Below are 22,519 nucleotides of genomic sequence, written 5' to 3' on the forward strand. Positions count from 1 at the left end.
GTGCTATCAGCCAATTGCAGTCCCCCTACAGCAGAACTCAGAATTGGAGGGGGAGAAGCAGCACAAGGAGCCAATTGGCTGTGCTGCAGTGCTCATATAGTCACACGGAGTGTGCTGGTAGAAGGAAAGAGAGATGGGCAGCTTCCCTTTTCACTGTCCAGTTCAGCCTCGTACTACTAGTTTTTGGACGAAAAAAAAACTGACCGCTCAGGTGGCCGCTGTACTAACATTCCAATGTTAGTACAGCGATCTCCCCTGCTGTGCTTTTGTGTTCTGACAGGGGGAGAACCCCCCACCAGAGCACTCCGGTCAGCACTCTCAGCCATTGACTAAGAGCGCTGATCGGCAGACCTTTTTCGGTCATGACTCTCAGCCGAATGGCCAGGCTTCTGTCAGACCGAGAGCCGGGTTCACACCGCTCCAAGCAGCCTGCGAGATCCCCATGTACTACTGTGAAGCTCTGGGTGCCTGCCTGGTCCGTACCCAGAGGTAATTCATAGAGAGAGAGAAAAGGTGCTATGTTCATAAATGCTTTCAGACCAGCTACTGTACACAAGGGCCGAATGTTGGCCAGTTTCTATTGGACTGGCCGATGCCACCTGACATTCGGCCCATGTGTTCTAGGCTTAACAGACAGTGGGAGCAACAAGACCACTGTAGTAGAGAAATATTAGGTCTCCTTCCCTATCACTCAGGGCTGTTCTGTGTGGCAGAGCTATGTAAATCGTAAGGCTGAACTGATAGAAACAGAAATACTTTGCAAGTAAACCAGCTGTTTTATACTATTTCATTTGTGTAGTTAGCTGCTCAGCTTTGGGACAGGGAATCTGTCTTCCATAGATGTATAAGGAGAAGGACCCACAAAGTGACAAAGGAAAGGGTAGAGCCTGGCCAAGATGGTCATCACAGCAAGAAAACCCCCTTAACCCATCTCCTCAGAAATGTTCTACAAGGAAGCCCAACCTGGCCCTGCTACATTCCACATTTCGTGCTTTGCAATAAAGTGATGGGCAGCCATGCTGACCAACTGTGATGAACATAAGGTGGAAACACACAGCACTTTGCACCGACCTTACAGTGGAAGTTGGGATTTGTATATTTCAGCAACCTGGGTGGATGTGCAAACACTGCTGCATTCTAATACCATTTAATATTTGCAAAATTTAATGCAGTCACACTGCACTGACTTCGGACCTGATAAAACACAGTGGACCAACACCAGCAGATGACCTGGCTCCCCAACTCATCACTGACTGTGGAAACTTGCCACCTGTCCACACTGCCAAAAGTACCAATACCTGGTTTAATGATCATGGCATCACTGTGCTTGATTGGACAGCAAACTTGCCTGATCTAAACCCCAGAGAGAGTCTGTGGGGTATTGTCAAGAGGAAGACGAGACCCCCAGACCCAACAATGCAGATGAGCTGAAATCAAAGAAACCTGGGCCTAGTACCAAAGGCTGATCACCTCCATGCCACACCACATTGATGCAGTAATTCCATATCTCAACAGTCCAGGCACTCACACCCAGGAACACCTCAACACTTAGAAAGTGTCTACTGACAATATAAATATCTGTAGGAGTAAAAATGTCCCAGAAGTGCAGATTACAGCGAGTGACATTTACAAAAATAAAATCAGAAGTCAGTTTGGTTATTGCACTATTTAAAGAACACCTGTACTCCAACCACATATAAAACAAAGTATAAGCAAACAATGAGCAATGTCACGTTGGGGCAAAGGCCGTGCTCTATGCACATACCGATATATAGAAGGGTGATAGGTGTACAGGATCTTTAGGGTCAGTTCTCACCAGAACGTGGTGTAAAAAAGGTGCATTCCATGTGCGTTTCCTGTGCCACAAATGCACTGCCCTTATGGCATGTGGGTGCCAATGTATTGTTAATGGCACCTCAAATCATATGCACAGTGCATTTGGGGGCACCAAATCGCTTTACTGCACAACCATCCCATATGGTGCAATGCATTTTTTTAAGTAAGTGCAGGCACTAATTTTGCGCAGTCTGGTGCCCTCAAATGGAAAAGCTATCAAAACACACCATGAGCTTCCTGAGCACATAAGCTTTAGGCCCCTTTCACACATGGAGTCCGTTCAGATCCGCCTGTCAGTTTTTTTGACGGATCTGAACTGCATCCCTATGGGGCATCGGATGTCAGCGGAGACATGTCCGCTGACATCCCATCCGATCCGTCAAAACCGGACAGATGGAAACAGTATCTTCCATCCGTCTGGTGGATCGGATCGGATAAGAATGGATAGAAGGTCCGTTCCCATCCCATTCCCCCATAGAGATGAATGGGGACCTGACAGCTGTCATCCGCCTGCTCAGCGGGGTATCGGCGGATCGATCCCCCGCTGAGAAAAACGGAGTCCGCCTGGTGGACTTTGTGTGTGAAAGAGCCCTTATGCTTTGGTTCTATTATTCTTGATTTAGGTTTCTTTTTGCTCTGTTAGGTCTCTTTCACACAGGATGTCTGTCGGACGGACTCCGTTTATCTCAGCGGCGGATTGATCCGCCGATCCCCCGCTGAGCAGGAGAATGACAGCTGTTCTCCGCACTGTGTGCGGAGACACAGCTGTCAGAGCCCCATACATCTCTATGGAGGAATCGGATGGGAACGGACCGTCGTTCCGTTCTCATCCGATCCGATGGACGGATGGAAAACAGGGTTTCCATTCGTTCAGATTTGACGGATCGGGTCAGATCGGATGTCAGCGGACATGTCTCCGCTGACATCCGATGCCCCATAGGGATGCATGGGGGGACCGTTCAGATCCGCCAAAAAAACTGACAGGCGGATCTGAACGGTCCGCCTGTGTGAAAGGGGCCTTAGATTGTAATTTTATACAAAGTGCCTTTACTATACGTACTGTCCTTTGCAGACTGATACACTTATGTACTTGTAACTTTCTAACATTTTGAAGAGGAAAAAAAAACACACACACACACCATGTGGGAATTGCATGGAAAGTGTACGTTTCTATGCGATCCCAGTGTGATCCAGCCCTTAAATTAGCCATGTAGACAAATAATAAGTTTCTCCATCCACACTAAACAGCATAGATGGACAAATCCCCCTGCTGTGCTATATTCAACAACAGTTGTCAGAACACCCAAACCTTGGCTGCATCAGAAAACCCGTCAGTTTTTTTTTGTATTTGTGTCTCCATTAGGAAAATTTACCTTCTCTTCCTGTGTCAGAAATGCAACAGGAAGTTAGAAGAAACCTCTACAGAATAAGGGGGGAATTACCCTCTAAGGTCCCTTTCACAAACTCAGTTTTGATGAGAAGGGAATCGGTCCACTGATCCGCTGCTGATTAGAAGAAAGCGGGTGGATGACAGGTCCGTGTCCACTCCGTTTATGCAAAGCAGACATGTAAAACACTGTGTGCATGATTATTAGGCAAGTGAGTATTTTGACCAAATCATCATTTTTATGAACTTGAAATTTAATTTAAGCATATAAGGTGATTGTATTTATGTAATGAGGGAGGGTGTGGTCTAACGAGATGAACACCCTATATCAAGGTGTGCATAATCATTAGGCAGCTTCTTTTCCTTATGCAAAATGGGCCAAAAAGAGATTTAAAGCACAACTCCACTTTTGTTGAGAAAAAAAAAAAAAACAACAACATTCCCCTCTGGGTGATCTATGTACATTCAGAGGCGTAACTAGAACCTTCAGGGCCCCGGTGCAAGAAACCATGAAGGGCCCCCCAGACCCCTGGCCAGGGGCCCTTCCCTTCAAGCCTGGGGCTCTTCCCACTGATCCTGGGGCCCTTTACTCTCATTGTGGGGCCCTTTATTATGGTCCTGCAGCGGGACCCTTTCAGAAGTTCTGCAGTGGGCCCCCTTCCTGTCATCTTGGGGCCTCCCCACGGTGGTGGAATGCCAGGGCTTGGTTGCAAGTGTGACCTTTGCGATCCTGAAAGTTCACCCACTGGTGTCAGTAGATTTTATTTTTTGGTATTTTAATTGTATTATTGTTTATCATTTTATTTTATTTTTTTACAATGTCACTGACTATGACTCTGTCCATTCAGAAAAGGAAGGAGCTGGTAAATTACATATTTTTCTCTATTGTGACACACCCCCTGCAGCAGCCGGCAGGAGAGGGAAGGGAGCACAGTAGAGGGGGGGGAGCACAGGAGGGGGGGGGGGACCAGGGGAGCACACAGGGGCCCAGAGACAGCAGAACACAAGTGAATTGGATGAGGAGGAGTGATGGGGGCAGCATACAGAGGAACCAATCTCCTCCATTTTCCTCCTGCAGCTACAGGAGGAAAAAGGAGGACAGTGATTTCTCTACATGCTGTCCCCGCCGCCCCTCCTATCCAGGTGTACATGGGGACCCGCACAGGCCCCCCTTGAGCATGCGGCCCAGTTGCAATTGCAACCCCTGCAACCCCTGTAGTTACGCCCAGGTGTACATTACAAGGATTTTAACAAACGTTGTTACAGATTCCTACCTGTTATTCTGAAGAAATCTCTGTGTGTTTGTGTCCATGTGGGAAAGTGAGTTTAATGGGAGTGGTTTCATAATTATTAATCAGCTGTGCACTTGCAGGGCTCAAATGAGGAAAGCTGCTGGGCCTGCATCCCTTTAGCCATGATTTCCTTTTGGAAGTAGCTAACCAAAAATGCCATTTTTGTTGCAGGCGATGCCTGAAACCTGACTTGTATCTTAGGGCAGACTTCTGGGGAAAATTGGTGAGCCAATCACACAAACAGCAAATGATTTTTCTAGGGTTGTTCTGTACATATTCTGTATTACTTTTTCTTTAGCTACCCTTTACCTGACTCTGAAAAGTCTTTCAGAGGGAGGCAGCACTCTTAAAATTGCTAAGCTATTGGGGCATGATCACAGAACCATGCCCCAAAAAGTCAACAGGGTTGCAAGAAACGTTGCAAAAAGTCAACAGGGTTGCAAGAAACATGTTGAGAAAAAAAAAAGACGCAAACTAACTGCCAAATATTTGAGAAAAATCAAACAGGACCCCATTATCCTCCACTGCTGTCATATTCCAGAACTGCAACCTACCTGGAGTGCCCAGAAGTAGAAGGTGTTCAGTGCTCAGAGACAAGACCAAAGTAAGGAAGGCTGAAACCCGACCACCACTGAACAAGACAAGTTGAAATATCAAGACTGGGCCAAGATATATTTAAAGACAGATTTTTCAAAGGTTTTATGGACTGATGAGATGAGAGGGACTTGACGGACCAGATGGATGGGCCTTTGGCTGGATCAGTAATGGCCACAGAGTTCTACCTCGACTCAGATGCCAGCAAGGTGGAGGTGAGGTACTGGTATAGGCTGGTATTATTAAAAATGAGCTAGTTGGATCTTTTCAGGTTGAAGATAGACTCAAAATCAACTCTTAAATCTATGGTCAGTTTTTAGAAGACACTTACTTCAAGCAGTGGTACAGGAAACAGTCTGCATCTTTCAAGAAGACCATGATATTAATGCAGGATGCCCAATCTCACGCACTGAAGTACTCCACTGTGTGGCTAGCCAGTAAAGGCCTTAAAGATAAAAGAGAAATGACATGGCCCCTTTCCTCACCTAACCTAAACCCTATTGAGAACTTATGGGCCCATCTTAAATGGGAGATTTACAGTGAAGGAAAAAACAGTACACATCTCTGAACAGTGTTCTGGGAGGCTGTGGTTGCTGCTGCACAAAATTTCAACAAATCAAGAAACCGGCAGACTCCTTGAATTGAAGGTTTATGGCTGTTATTGAAAAGAAGGGTGCCTATATTGGTCACTGATTTTTATTTTATTTGAAATGTCAGAAATGTTTATTTGTAAATTAAGTTGTTTGTTTATTATTTTCACTTTAACATATGAAAACAAACAGGTGAGATGAAAACATAGAATTTCATTTAGGCTTCTTTCACACGGTCCGCCTCCGCAGGCGGATCCGTGTTGCTCAGCGGGGATCGATCCGCGATCCCCGCTGAGCCGGGCGGATGACAGCTCCGTCTCCGCTTGCAGAGCGGAGAGGGAGGTGTCTCAGCCCCCGCTGCCCTCTATGGGGGATCGGAGGAGAGCGGACCGCTTGTCCGCTCTCATCAGATCCGCTCCGCTCCGATTACTGAACGGATGGAAAAATAGGGTTTCCATCCGTCCAGATTTCAGCACAGGATCGGATGCGGATGGCAGCGGGTGTCAGCGGAGGTGACCTCCGCTGACACCCGCTGCCCCATAGAGCTGCATGGAGGATCCGATCAGATCCGCCTAAAAAACTGACAGGCGGATCTGATCGGACCGCCCGTGTGAAAGAGCCCTTAGTTGCATAATAATTCTGCACATGAATAGTTGCCCAATAACTGTGCACACATATTCTCCTAAGGGTCCTTTCAGACGGCCGCTCCGCTGCTTTAGTCCGCTGCGGGACTTTTTTTTTTTTTCACGGAGCGGATGACATTTGTGTGCCCGCATATCATCCCATCCATTTGCGGATGATATGCGGACATAATGTAAGTATATGGCACTGCGGATGTCAATCAACCACTGCTCAAGCCTATAGAAACCTCTAGAACCCTAGTTAAGAATGGCTACTCTAGTGTTTTAGCAAAACAGGGGTCTCAAAACTTTCAAAAAAAAAAAAAAAGGGGCAGTTCACTGTACTTCAGACTTTAGGAGGGCCGGACTGTGCCCAGTGGGAGTAAACAATGCCGGATATTTGGTATTGGGGGAAAAATAGTTGGTGTTGTTGGGAGCAATAATGCCCCACTGTTGGTCTCAGTGGAAGGTACGGTGCCCCACTGTTGGTCTCAGTGGAAGGTACGGTGCCCCACTGTTGGTCTCAGTGGAAGGTACGGTGCCCCACTGTTGGTCTCAGTGGAAGGTACGGTGCCCCACTGTTGGTCTCAGTGGAAGGTACGGTGCCCCACTGTTGGTCTCAGTGGAAGGTACGGTGCCCCACTGTTGGTCTCAGTGGAAGGTACGGTGCCCCACTGTTGGTCTCAGTGGAAGGTACGGTGCCCCACTGTTGGTCTCAGTGGCAAGAATTATGTCTCAAGGTCTGGATAAAGGCTAGCAAAGGGCAGCAAAAGGCAGCATCCGGCCCTGGGGGGTGCAGTTTGAAGACCACTGCTCTAAAACAATGTCCCATTATAATTTCTATCACCATGAACATATGCAGTTTGGTGAACTCAAAACATGGAATCTTGCTTCCACTAAAGAGTAAGGAAACTTTGTCTTAAAGTTTGCCTACCCTTTTGCCCCCAACTCCCTAACTAGGTCTTGCCCACCAGCCGCGCCCCCCCCCCCCCAACTCCATAAAATCGCTATACTTAAACAAGCTTTTAGTAGCCCTCAGAAGGCTTTTAGTAAGCATCAAGCAGTGAAAAAGCTTGCTGAAGTCTACAAAAAAAACTTGCTAAGGGTAACAGCCAGCAGCAGTCCCATTAAGATCTAACTGATGCTGAAGGGTGTATTAAGGGATTTGATAAAGTCACTTGATGCTGATGCTCTTTAGACCAGCGTTCACAAGCTAAGATTAGGTAAATCGCCATGTTTTTAGGTCTTTACTGACAACTTCACACACAACATCCACTGTTTCATTGCCAGGGTGCCTATTTATCAAATCACACACGAATAAGTAAAAAAACAATTATGTCTTTTTTCACAGCGACCCAGATATTAAATATGAGCATTAAAATCCAGATTCTTAGAAAAGCCTTAATGATGTTGCTGCAGCTATTACCCGAAGCATATGTAAGGCTTAGGGATGCTTTAAAACCATAATGGGAGATGAAGTGTAATCAGCTTAGATGTGGAATAAGTCACAAATGTGTTCTACTTTCTGCACTAACAGTCCACAGAACAAAACCAAACATCTGACAACAAGTAACCATTATGTACAATACAAAACTGATCTGGATGAAGATAGGATTCCACCTTGCAAAGACACCATTATTCAGGATAGAGGTATGAAATCATTAATAGCCTGACATTGCATATGTACAGCATCTTTATATATTCTATTCCATAAAAAAGCAATATAGGCGTTATTGTAAGAGAAATGCCAGAAAACAAGTGAAATAAAATCAGTGAAATGCTTATGTTATCCAGAAAACACTGCAACTATGATAAAAATGAATATCCACACACATTATCAATAACCTGAACTTTAGGTAAAACATTCCAACTAGGTGCAGTAGCCTCTGACATGCAACTCTTTAGCTCCCTCGTCTCTGCCTCCCATGCTTAATCTCCAGGACTTCTCCTGAGCCTCTCCAGTGCTCTGGAACTCCCTACCCCTAATCTGTCTGGCTATCTCTCAAGCTGTCTGCCTTTAGGTGATCCCTGAAAACTCATCTCTTCAGAAAAGCCTATCCCGCTTCTACCTAGAAAACAAAATTTAACTTTCTCCATAAGCTCATTCCTTTTTTTTTTTACAGTAATCCCCCGCTCCATCGCGGTTCAGTTTTTGCGGTCCCGGTAATTCGCGTTTTTGTAATGTTATTTTACTATATAAATCATTAAAAATGAAATATTTTTGTGTTTTCCATAGCTCTTGCTCTGTCTCTTAGTATCTTTTATGTGTTTAAATGAGTTTCTATTGTTGTAAAAGTGTGTTTAAAGCCCTTAAAATGCTTTTACACGTACAGTGACAGTAAAAAAAAACATGCCTACAATGCATTTTAATAGGGTTTTTCTATTTCGCAGAATTTCACTTTTCGCGGCTGGGTCTGGAACGTAACCCCCGCAATGGAGGGGGGTTTACTGTATTACTCGCTGCTTCTTTTAGATTGTAAGCTCTCACGGCCACGGCCCTCCTAATAATAATCTCTGAAACAGTAACTTTATTGCATGCCTTTATCTTACAATGCACTGTGCAAACTGTAGGCACTATATAATTCTTATAAAATAACAAGTGGGACTGCAGCCTCCGGTCACATAGATCTGTGCAATGTAACATCTTTATTTCTCTATAGAAGAGAAACTTGGAGTCAGAATAGCGGACTTGTACATTCAAGATCTTGGGAGGATGAATTTCTAGATATAACAGATTTTAGGTGTGGTAATACCAGTAGAACATATCTGTGATTGGCTGCAGTGAATTATGCTCTATGGTTATACCATTAGTAGAGTGCTACAGTCAATGGCAGCCATTTAAAATGAATATGTTGGCAGTCTAACCATGTTAAGCTGGTGAAAGATGATTTCTGATTGGTGATGAGGTTACAGCACATCATTGCTTTTTATGTGCATTGGAATAAACCTATATTCTAAAGCAGTATTAAACCCAAAAGCAAACATAATATATTGCAGCTTACCGATTCGTAGATGTGATGGCTGCATTTGGTTTCTTTTTTAGGCTTTCCTATATTTTCATCTGGTGAATCAGCCAGCAAGTCTGTTGTTTTTCAACAGAGCAGGCACTCTTCTAGCTGTAGCAGTTGACAAGCATGGGATAAAATTTACCACTGAAAGGGGGCTTACAATGATCAGCTTTTATTCATATATGTATTTATCCTAAAAGGAAAAAACTGTTTGCTGTAGCCAATTATACAGTGTGAGTAAGGCTCCATGTACACGGGACGTTGTTAAAAGTCCCTTTGAATGCTGGAACTTTTAGGACGTTTTAGCGGGCATTTGCATTTAGAACCGTTCCTAGAGGTCAAAAAAATTATTCCCCTTTGAAATGGAAAAACGCGGCATATCCCTTCAGATATGGAGCCGCAGTTCGGCCCCACCACCTCTCTCTCCTCATTGGCTAACTGACCTTGACAGTAGTGGGGAGCCAATGACACCGCTGCTGTGTGAGCCAATCAGGAGGGAGAATTCTGGACGGCTAAGGCAGTCGAGGACATGGCTGGATCAAGATGGGGTAAGTATTAAGGGGGGATGATGCACACAGAAGGCTTTTTATTTTGATACATAGAATGTATTAAGTTAAAAAAACCTTCTGACTTTACAACCACTTTAAAGTGATTGTAAACTCATTTTTTTTTTTTTTAAACAAACCTGTTATACTTACCACACTGTGTAGTGGTTTTGCACAGAACAGCCCAGATACTCCTCTTCTCAGGTCCCACGCCGGTGCTCTTGGCTCCTCCCTCCTGCCGGGTGCCCCCACAGCAAGCAGCTTGCAATGGGGTCACCCAAGCAGGCGCGCTCCTGATCAGCGGCTCTGTGTGTCCATTCAAACATGGAGCCAGGGCACGGCGCCGCCCCCTCTGTCTCCTGATTGGCTCACTGGCTGGGACTGACAGCAGCGGGAGCCAATCCCCCCCCACTGCTGCCAAAAGCCAATCAGGAGTGCGAGTGCCTGGAGAGGCAAGGCTCTCGTGGACATCCCTGGATCGAGAGGGGGCTCAGGTAACCATTAGGGGTGGTGGGGGGATAGAATGCATGAAGGTAAAAAACCCTGTGCTCTTACAAACACAAATCTACTAGTATATATAACACTCCCCTCCTCCCAAACGGACAATGCTGCTGTCTGCTGCGCCTCCTGTGCTCCTTCATTGAGAATGGGGGCACTCTAATACAGGAGGTGGGTTACAGGCCAGATCACCAGGTGAAAACAGACAGGAAAAAAGAATAAACGGATGCAGTCACCACATCCAACGATTGGTAAGCTGGGTTGAATATCGCTTTCATTTCTGCTCATCCTTCCTGGACTTCCCTGATGACACCAGCCATAGGATTTACCATCAGTCTTATGTGACTACGGATGTGGGGATCACACTCACCATGGACTAGAATACTACTTTCTTGATGTGGCCATCACCTGCATTGACTTACTTCCATGGACTTCACATGATAATGTACAACAATCTGGTCTCCACGTCTTATTCCCATATTTATTATTACTTTACATTTAGTTGTCATGTGATGTGCATGGAAGTCCTGCTTTGCCCCTCTGCGGTGTCTCTAACCCCCTCTCTGCGGTGTCTCTATCCCCCGCTGCGGTGTCTCTATCCCCCTCTGCGGAGTCTCTAACCCCCTCTCTACGGAGTCTCTAACCCCCTCTCTACGGAGTCTCTAACCCCCTCTCTACGGAGTCTCTAACCCCCTCTCTACGGAGTCTCTAACCCCCTCTCTACGGAGTCTCTAACCCCCTCTCTACGGAGTCTCTAACCCCCTCTCTACGGAGTCTCTAACCCCCTCTCTACGGAGTCTCTATCCCCCTCTCTACGGAGTCTCTATCCCCCTCTCTACGGAGTCTCTATCCCCCTCTCTGCGGTGTCTCTATCCCCCCTCTGCGGTGTCTCTATCCCCCCTCTGCGGTGTCTCTATCCCCCCTCTGCGGTGTCTCTATCCCCCCTCTGCGGTGTCTCTATCCCCCCTCTGCGGTGTCTCTATCCCCCCTCTGCGGTGTCTCTATCCCCCCTCTGCGGTGTCTCTATCCCCCCTCTGCGGTGTCTCTACCCACCTCTGCGGTGTCTCTACCCACCTCTGCGGTGTCTCTACCCACCTCTGCGGTGTCTCTACCCACCTCTGCGGTGTCTCTATCCCCCTCTGCGGTGTCTCCCTACGCTTCTACTTTAATAAAAGTCTTATTATGTAAACAAACACATTTATTATGCATTGGTTTTGTGATATTTACATTTAAATTTAGGAAATGCAAACAAATGTCAGTATCCATGTCAGGGGTTAGAGAGCTGAATGCTGTCATTTATTAAAGTTATAGCTTTAGGTGTTAATACATTTATGTATATTATTTTATTGAGACTTTTTAGTTTAAGGTTTAATAGTACTCGCTCTTTTCACTTCCTCCCATCGAATTAATTGTTTTGCAAACCTGCTTATTTACCAAGCATTGGGATTCCTATAGGCAAGCTGTGATGTCAGCTTTTTTTTCTGGATGATGGTTATGTCTAGTACACAACATCGGAAAAAAAAAAAAAAAAAAAAAATCGGATGAAAAATACGGCTTTGGGAGCGATCGTATAATAATCTGATGGTTGGTACACAACATCATGACAGTTCATGCGATATAAAACACAAAACATTTTTCTCACACGATACCAGATCATACGATTTTCGTTTAATCAGTAAAGTTTTAATCCACAAAAAAAAGAAAAAAAAAAAAAAATCGGAAGAGCAAGACCACGCAAGCTCAGAAACAAAAGGAATACATCACAACACAATACATTACATCACTTCCCAAGTTGTATTCTGTCGTATGAGAATTTTTGTAACTTCTTTAAATTTCGATAGGAAACTAGCATGCACAAAAAAAATCATTTGTCCGATATTCTCATCGTGTGAGGCTTTACTGGGCTGGTGCTGGAGTGAAGATATGCAGCATGATAATGACTGTCATTCAAGTGTATGCACAAATATAAGAAGCCAAATAACGGTCGTGCACTGGCAGCACTGCGAGTCTCGCATCCTTCTTTTGGACTAAATGCCATTAAAAAAAGAACCCACTGGGACCAAGCAGTGCACTGGAGAGAACACCTACAGGCAAACCTTCTTCAAGTAGCATGCCAATCCCAGGCTGATGTTATCAATGCTTAGATACTGGTCTGGGAACAAGTAGAATCATTGGTCATATAAAAAAAATAGGGGATGATAATATGGATCTGTAGATCTATATGGTGTCTATCAGATAAGGGTTTATTCAATATCTGGCATAATAAAACTGTAAACCTGCATTCATTATCTATTATTATGAACTTTTCTAGCAGTTCTCCATTTGCCACTGCTGGAGACATGTTTCTATATACAGAATATAGAGATATTTAGTTTATTTCCAGAAAATGAGAAATAATGCCATCCGCCATCTTTCTGTATTTGCGGATGACAGATAACACACATTGAATATTTCATGTGAGGCACGTGTAGGGAGCAGGAGGAAGCATGGACGTAAGCAATTGTTAGTGGAAGCCAAACATTGCCAATGTAAAGGGAACGCCTACAGCACCGAGCAGTCTTCGCAATGTGTCGTATTTTCTATAATGCACTCATATATAACAAAGGGTTAAAAAATATATTGCATACGTTCTTCAAGCCTTGGTGAGAGCAGATCATTAGCAATGACCAGATCAGCAGCACACAGCCATACACTGCAACCTGTGTAACCATTTCATACGCCATGCTGGCCTTCCATCCTGTGTAGCATCCGAGTGAACTTCCAAATGAGCATCCATGTTCCTCATGATACAGACACATCATGCCTGTGTGAGGGGAATTATAAGCAGCTGCATGAGTCACAGCCACAGTCACAACACCGAGCTGAATCTTCACTAGCACCCCCAGAATCAGGCAGCATTGCTGAAAATTGCCATCCATCACATGTACATCACATAGAATACCTGGAAATCCATCCATCCATCCATCACATAGAACACCTGGAAATCAATCCATCCATCCATCACATAGAACACCTGGAAATCCATCCATCCATCACATAGAACACCTGGAAATCCATCCATCCATCACATAGAACACCTGGAAATCCATCCATCCATCCATCACATAGAACACCTGGAAATCCATCCATCCATCACATGTACATCACATAGAACAGTGGTTCTCAATTCCGGTCCTCGGGACCCACCAACAGGCCAGGTTTGCAAGATAACTAAATTACATCACAGGTGATCTCATTTGCTGCTCAGTGATTGCAGTATTCTAGTCTGCATCCCCCAAGGTAATACTTAAAATCTGGCCTGTTAGTGGGTCCCGAGGACCGGAATTGAGAACCACTGACATAGAACACCTGGAAATCCATCCATCCATCACATAGAACACCTGGAAATCCATCCATCACATAGAGCACCTGGAAATCCATCCATCACATGTACATCACATAGAACACCTGGAAATCCAGCCATCACATGTACATCACATAGAACACCTGGAAATCCAGCCATCACATGTACATCACATAGAACACCTGGAAATCCATCCATCCATCACATGTACATCACATAGAACACCTGGAAATCCATCCATTACATGTACATCACATAGAACACCTGGAAATCCAGCCATCACATGTACATCACATAGAACAACTGGAAATCCATCCATCACATGTACATCACATAGAACACCTATACTGTCACCTGGAAATCCATCATCCATCACATATGTACATCACATAGAACACCTGTACTGTCACCTGGAAATCCATCATCCATCACATAGAACACCTGTACTGTTACCTGGAAATCCATCATCCATCACATGTACATCACATAGAACACCTGGAAATCCATCCATCACATGTACATCACATAGAACACCTGGAAATCCATCCATCACATGTACATCATATAAAACACCTGTACTGTCACCTGGGAATCCATCATCCATCACATATGTACATCACATAGAACACCTGGAAATCCATCCATCACATGTAGATCACATAGAACACCTGGAAATCCATCCATCACATGTACATCATATAGAACACCTGTACTGTCACCTGGAAATCCATCATCCATCACATGTACATCACATAGAACACCTGTACTGTTACCTGGAAATCCATCATCCATCACATGTACATCACATAGAACACCTGGAAATCCATCATCCATCACATGTACATCACATAGAACACCTGGAAATCCATCCATCACATGTACATCACATAGAACACCTGGAAATCCATCCATCACATGTACATCACATAGAACACCTGGAAATCCATCCATCCATCCATCACATAGAACACCTGGAAATCCATCCATCACATGTACAGTAATCCCCCGCTCCATCGCGGTTCAGTTTTTGCGGTCCCGGTATATTGCGTTTTTTTTTGTAATGTTATTTTACTATATAAATCATTAAAAATGAAATATTTTTGTGTTTTCCATAGCTCTTGCTATGTCTCTCAGTATCTTTTATGTGTTTAAATGAGTTTCTATTGTTTTATAAGTGTGTTTAAAGATCTTAAAATGCTTTTACACGTACAGTGACAGTAAAAAAAAACATGCCTACAATGCATTTTAATAGTGTTTTTCTATTTCGCGGATTTTCACTTTTCGCGTCTGGGTCCGGAACGTAACCCCCACAATGGAGGGGGGTTTACTGTACATCACATAGAACACCTGGAAATCCATCCATCACATGTACATCATATAGAACACCTGTACTGTCACCTGGAAATCCATCATCTATCACATGTACATCACATAGAACACCTGGAAATCCATCCATCACATGTGTACATCATATAGAACACCTGTACTGTCACCTGGAAATCCATCATCTATCACATGTACATCACATAGAACACCTGGAAATCCATCCATCACATGTGTACATCATATAGAACCCCTGTACTGTCACCTGGAAATCCATCATCCATCACATATGTACATCACATAGAAGACCTGTACTGTCACCTGGAAATCCAGCAATTACATGTGATAGATGAAAACAACATTTACAGTTCTTTGGTAAACATTTAAGTGCATCCTCAGGGCATGCAACTGACAGATTCAGTGAAGTTGTCATTAAAGAATTTACTTTTGTTGAAGACTGGGTATCACAAATGTCCCAGAGACTCACTCCATAACACATTTCTTAATGACAAACATTTAACCTCTGCACACCAGACAACAAGGTGACATTTAACCCCTCACAGTCCCTAGCTGGCCTGGAATGCTTTACTGCAATGCTTAGCCACACTGCTGGCTGTCTCTGACATGCATGGCGTTCTTAACCCCTGCCTTGCATCATGAAAGGTTAAATCCAATTGTCCCCATTGCAAGAGGTGAAGCCCCCTGCAAATAATCTTTATTACAGCACTACTATTGGGAACCCCATCTACTGCTCAAAGCACAAATCAGCAATGCAGAGCAACCCAACACATCAAAGAGCCAAGCATTGCAATGGCATCCCAACACACCAGAGAGCCACACATTACAAGGACACCAACACATGAGAAAGCCAAGCTTGGAAAGGGCACACCAACACATCAGAGAGCCAAGCACTGCAAGGGCTCCCCAACACATCAGAGAGCCAAACATTGCAAGGGCACCCCAACACATCACAGAGCCAAACATTGCAAGGGCACCCCGACACATCAGAGAGCCAAACATTGCAAGGGCACCCCAACACATCAGAGAGCCAAGCACTGCAAGGGCTGCCCAACACATCAGAGAGCCAAACATTGCAAGGGCACCCCAACACATCAGAGAGCCAAACATTGCAAGGGCACCCCAACACATCAGAGAGCATAACATTGCAAGGGAACCCCAACACATCAGAGAGCCCAACATTGCAAGAGCACCCCAACACGAGAAAGCCAAGCATTGCAAGGGCACCCTGACACATGAGACAGCCAAGGATTGCAAGGGCACCCCTAAAGGATTAGACAGCCAAGAATTCAAATTGCACCCCAACACATCAGAGGGCCAAGCACTGCAAGGGCACCCCGACACATCAGAGAGCCAAGCACTGCAAGGCCCCCCCCCGACACATCAGAGAGCCAAGCACTGCAAGGGCCCCCCCGACACATCAGAGAGCCAAGCACTGCAAGGGCCCCCCCGACACATCAGAGAGCCAAGCACTGCAAGAGCCCCCCCGACACATCAGAGAGCCAAGCACTGCAAGGGCACCCCGACACATCAGAGAGCCAAGCACTGCAAGGGCACCCCGACACATCAGAGAGCCAAGCACTGCAAGGGCACCCCGACACATCAGAGAGCCAAGCACTGCAAGGGCACCCCGACACATCAGAGAGCCAAGCACTGCAAGGGCACCCCGACACATCAGAGAGCCAAGCACTGCAAGGGCACCCCGACACATCAGAGAGCCAAGCACTGCAAGGGCACCCCGACACATCAGAGAGCCAAGCATTGCAAGGGCACCCCGACACATCAGAGAGCCAAGCATTGCAAGGGCACCCCGACACATCAGAGAGCCAAGCATTGCAAGGGCACCCCCCGACACATCAGAGAGCCAAGCATTGCAAGAGCACCCCGACACACCAGACAGCTAAGCGTTGCAAGAGCACCCCAACACACCAGACAGCCAAGCGTTGCAAGAGCACCCCAATACAGACAGCCAACTGTTGCAAGAACACCCTAAACACATCATCAGAGAGCTAAGCATTGCAAGAACATTCCCAACACATTGGAAAGTCAAGCACTGAAAGGGAACCCCCAACACACTAGACAGCCAAGCGTTGCAAGAGCACCCCAACACATCAGACAGCCAAGCGTTGCAAGAGCACCCCAACACACCAGACAGCCAAGTGTTGCATGAGCACCCCAACAAACCAGACAGCCAAGTGTTGCAAGAGCACCCCAACACACCAGACATCCAAGTGTTGCAAGAGCACCCCAATACACCAGACAGCCAAGTGTTGCAAGAGCACCCCAACACACCAGACAGCCAAGTGTTGCAAGAGCACCCCAACACACCAGACAGCCAAGTGTTGCAAGAGCACCCCAACATACCAGACAGCCAAGTGTTGCAAGAGCACCCCAACACACCAGACAGCCAAGTGTTGCAAGAGCACCCCAACACACCAGACAGCCAAGTGTTGCAAGAGCACCCCAACACACCAGACAGCCAAGTGTTGCAAGAGCACCCCAACACACCAGACAGCCAAGTGTTGCAAGAGCACCCCAACACACCAGACAGCCAAGTGTTGCAAGAGCACCCCAACACACCAGACAGCCAAGTGTTGCAAGAGCACCCCAACACACCAGACAGCCAAGTGTTGCAAGAGCACCCCAACAAACCAGACAGCCAAGTGTTGCAAGAGCACCCCAACACACCAGACAGCCAAGTGTTGCAAGAGCACCCCAAACACATCAGAGAGCTAAGCATTGCAAGAACATTCCCAACACATCATACATCCAAGCACTGAAAGGGAACCCCCAACACATCATAGAGCCAAGCATTGCAGGGGAACCCCAACACAAGATAGAGCCCTAAGCATTGCATTATCTGCACAGGGAACCCCAACATATGATAGAGGCAGGTAGAGTAATATTGGTGTAGGATAGATATTGTGAAGAAGAGAGGTTGGGTTACCTTGTTGGAGGCCATCTCGCTGACAGAGTGCCGGGTCTGTAGGGTCTCCAGCTGGTCCAGACACCAGTCCAGCTCCTCCAGGGTCTCGCTGGCCAGCTTGTGGTAGGCCTCCTCTGTGAAGAGATGAATGGGGAGAAGGTGCTGAGTCTTCAGGCGCTTCACTGGGCTGACATCAAAGTCCAGGGAGTCCATGGTGCCGTACACTGCCATGTGCCCAGAGCTCATACATGGGGGATCCCTCATACTGAACCCACCGACACCAACACAGCCATCCCCAACCAGGAGGAGATCAGCTATCACACCGGACTGAGCCCTCCTCTATACTGTCCGGGGGCCCTGCCATGGCCGGGATCACACTCTACTACGGGGGACCGGAGATCACACTTCAATGTCTCCTCATCACCGATCAACCTCCGCTCCCTACCGACACCGACACAGGAGAGGAGGAGGAGGAGGAAATCCCGGCATGGAGCGCGGAGCGGAGCACACTGCGGACACACTGACATCACCGGGAGAGGAGGAGGAGGAGGAGGAGGGGGGATGGAGGAGACACGGGAGATCACATGGAGGAGATCATCACACAACACATAGAGGAGATCATACACACAGGAGATCACATAGAGGGGATCATACACACAGGAGATCATATACACAACACATAGAGGAGATCATACACACAGGAGATCATATAGAGGAGATCATAAACACAGGAGATTACATAGAGGAGATCATACACACAGGAGATCATATAGAGGAGATCATAAACACAGGAGATCACATAGAGGGGATCATACACACAGGAGATCATATACACAACACATAGAGGAGATCATACACACAGGAGATTACATAGAGGAGATCATACACACAGGAGATCACATAGAGGACATCATGCACACAGGAGATCATATACACAACACATAGAGGGGATCATATACACAGGAGATCACATATAGGGGATCATACACACAGGAGATCATATACACAACACATAGAGGAGATCATACACACAGGAGATCACATAGAGGGGATCATAAACACAGGAGATCACATAGAGGGGATCATAAACACAGGAGATCACATAGAGGGGATCATAAACACAGGAGATCACATAGAGGAGATCATACACACAGGAGATCATATACACAACACATAGAGGAGATCATACACACAGGAGATCACATAGAGGAGATCATACACACAGGAGATCACATACACAACACATAGAGGAGATCATACACACAGGTGATCACATAGAGGGGATCATAAACACAGGAGATCACATAGAGGAGATCATACACACAGGAGATCATATACACAACACATAGAGGAGATCATACACACAGGAGATCATATACACAACACATAGAGGGGATCATATACACAGGAGATCACATATAGGGGATCATACACACAGGAGATCATATACACAACACATAGAGGGGATCATATACACAGGAGATCACATAGAGGGGATCATACACACAGGAGATCATATACACAACACATAGAGGAGATCATACACACAGGAGATCACATAGAGGGGATCATAAACACAGGAGATCACATAGAGGGGATCATAAACACAGGAGATCATACACACAGGAGATCATATACACAACACATAGAGGAGATCATACACACAGGAGATCACATAGAGGAGATCATACACACAGGAGATCACATACACAACACATAGAGAAGATCATACACACAGGTGATCACATAGAGGGGATCATAAACACAGGAGATCACATAGAGGAGATCATACACACAGGAGATCATATACACAACACATAGAGGAGATCATACACACAGGAGATCACATAGAGGAGATCATCACACACACACAGGAGATCATATACACAACACAGAGGAGATCATATACACAGGAGATCACATAGAGGGGATCATACACACAGGAGATCATATACACAACACATAGAGGAGATCATACACACAGGAGATCACATAGAGGGGATCACACACACAGGAGATCATATACACAACACATAGAGGAGATCATACACACAGGAGATCACATGGAGGAGATCATCACACACAGGAGATCATATACACAACACATAGAGGAGGTCATACACACAGGAGATCATATACACAACACATAGAGGAGGTCATACACACAGGAGATCATATAGAGGAGATCATAAACACAGGAGATCACATAGAGGGGATCATATAGAGGGGATCATACACACAGGAGATCACATAGAGGAGATCATATAGATGAGATCATACACACAGGAGATCACATAGAGGGGATCATACACACAGGAGATTACATAGAGGGGATCATACATACAGGAGATCACATAGAGGGGATCATACACACAGGAGATCATATAGAACACATAGAGGGGATCATACACACAGGAGATTACATAGAGGGGATCATACACACAGGAGATCACATAGAGGGGATCATATAGAGGGGATCATACACACAGGAGATCACATAGAGGAGATCATATAGATGAGATCATACACACAGGAGATCACATAGAGGGGATCATACACACAGGAGATTACATAGAGGGGATCATACATACAGGAGATCACATAGAGGGGATCATACACACAGGAGATCATATAGAACACATAGAGGGGATCATACACACAGGAGATTACATAGAGGGGATCATACACACAGGAGATCACATAGCGGAGATAATACACACAGGAGATCACATAGCGGAGATAATACACACAGGAGATCACATAGCGGAGATAATACACACAGGAGATCACATAGCGGAGATAATACACACAGGAGATCATATAGAGAAACACATAGAGGGGATCATACACACAGGGGATCACATAGAGATCACATAGAGGGGACCATACACACAGGTGATCATATAGAGAACACATAGAGGGGATCATACACACAGGAGATCACACAGAGTACACATGGAGGAGATCATATAGAGAACACATGGAGGAGATCATATACACAGGAGATCATATTGAGAACACATGAAGGAGATAATTACACGCAGGAGATCATATAGAGATCACATGGAGAAGATCATACAGAGATCACATGGAGGAGATCATACACAGATCACATGCAGGAGATAATACAAAGGGGGTCACGTGCAGGAGATCATACAGAGGGGGTCACATAGAGCAGATCATACACAGATCACATGGAGGAGTTTATACAGAGGGGATCATAAAGAAATCCCATAGAAGAGATCATACACAGGAGATCATACATAGATCATGTGGAGGAGATTACATAGTGGGGATCATACACAGATCACATGCAAGAGATCATACACAGATCACATGCAAGAGATCATACACAGGAGATCATACAGAGATCACATTCAGGAGATTATACAGAGATCACATTCAGGAGATCATACAGAGATCACATAGAGGAAATTATACATTGATCACATGCAGGAATTTATACAGATGGGATAACACAGAGGACATTATAGAGAGATTACACAGAGGAGATCATACGCAGGAGATCAGATATTTTACATAGAGGAGACCACACAAAACATCATATAGAGATCACATGTAGAAGTCACACAGAGATCACATAAAATAGATCGCATGGAGATCATATACAGATGACCTAGCCAGCCTTTCCTGCCAGAGAGAAGGGGGAGCACTCATTACACCCCATATACACAGGAGGATCCCACAGACACACAGAGGTTCACTCTGTCTGCATTACCAATCTGAGCACCAAGCAGACCCTTCATTAGTTACATTGTATCTAATCCCAAAACAAAATGTAATACATGGACATTACCAGTCCTCCAAAATGGAGCATTTTGATACTAAGTAAAAAAGATTGATTAGGTTTATCTCCATATTCCACCAGCTAAAGAAGATCGTACAGAGCTTGTATACTGTGTGGGCAGGTTTTTACATTTGTTTTTATCTGTTTATTTTCACCTGGTAATATATCTCCAGGCAGGGTGACAACACTCACTGGGGTTGATTTATCAAAACTGGACAGTGACAAATCTGGTGCAGCTCTACATGGAAACCACAAAGCTTAAAGTATAACTAAAGGGAAAACTGTTTTTATTTTTTAGTTTTGGATAGAGTGGAGAGGGCTTAGAACATGTGTCAGGTTTTATTGCAGTCTGTGCCCCCATTAAGGTGACCCCCCTCTCTATTTGTCCTGCTTACTGTTAATACCAAAAGTGAAAGTAAAAAAAAAAAAAAAATCCAAAATTTTGGGTTGTCCCCAGTAAAGTAATGGAGGTGAAATCTTCCATTGGGGACGCTAGTTCTGGTGACAACCAGGGGTTCCCTCACTTTGGAGGACAGGAAGTGAAGGGAAATCTCCTCAATGGGGACACAGGAGGCAAAAAAAAGGAAGACTTGAGGGGTTATAAATTATATATTATTATAGCTTTCAGGGGTTATAAAACTGACCACTCTAGAAATAGATGGTCCGCTATATCTGGTAGGCGTCCCCATTATTAGGTGGTGGGTGTCACAGGTGACGGAACTTCTTTGAAG

At 45.3% G+C, this 22,519-nt stretch overlaps 1 protein-coding gene across 6 annotated transcripts in view; it reads right to left on the reverse strand.

The window, feature by feature from the left end:
- PDE4D (phosphodiesterase 4D) overlaps nt 1-22,519 on the reverse strand; it is a gene marked incomplete at its 5' end in the record, with an annotated part of 2,078,604 nt that overhangs the window by 120,682 nt on the left and 1,935,403 nt on the right. For all 6 annotated transcript variants that reach the window (XM_082255262.1, XM_082255263.1, XM_082255260.1 and 3 more), the window contains one exon: nt 18,002-18,114. In XM_082255262.1, the coding sequence (XP_082111388.1) occupies nt 18,002-18,114 (113 nt within the window). The remainder of the gene's footprint in view (nt 1-18,001; nt 18,115-22,519) is intronic.

This window comes from Pelophylax lessonae (genome assembly GCF_965119305.1).
Source record: "Pelophylax lessonae genome assembly, chromosome: 1".
Taxonomy (NCBI): Eukaryota; Metazoa; Chordata; class Amphibia; order Anura; family Ranidae; genus Pelophylax; species Pelophylax lessonae.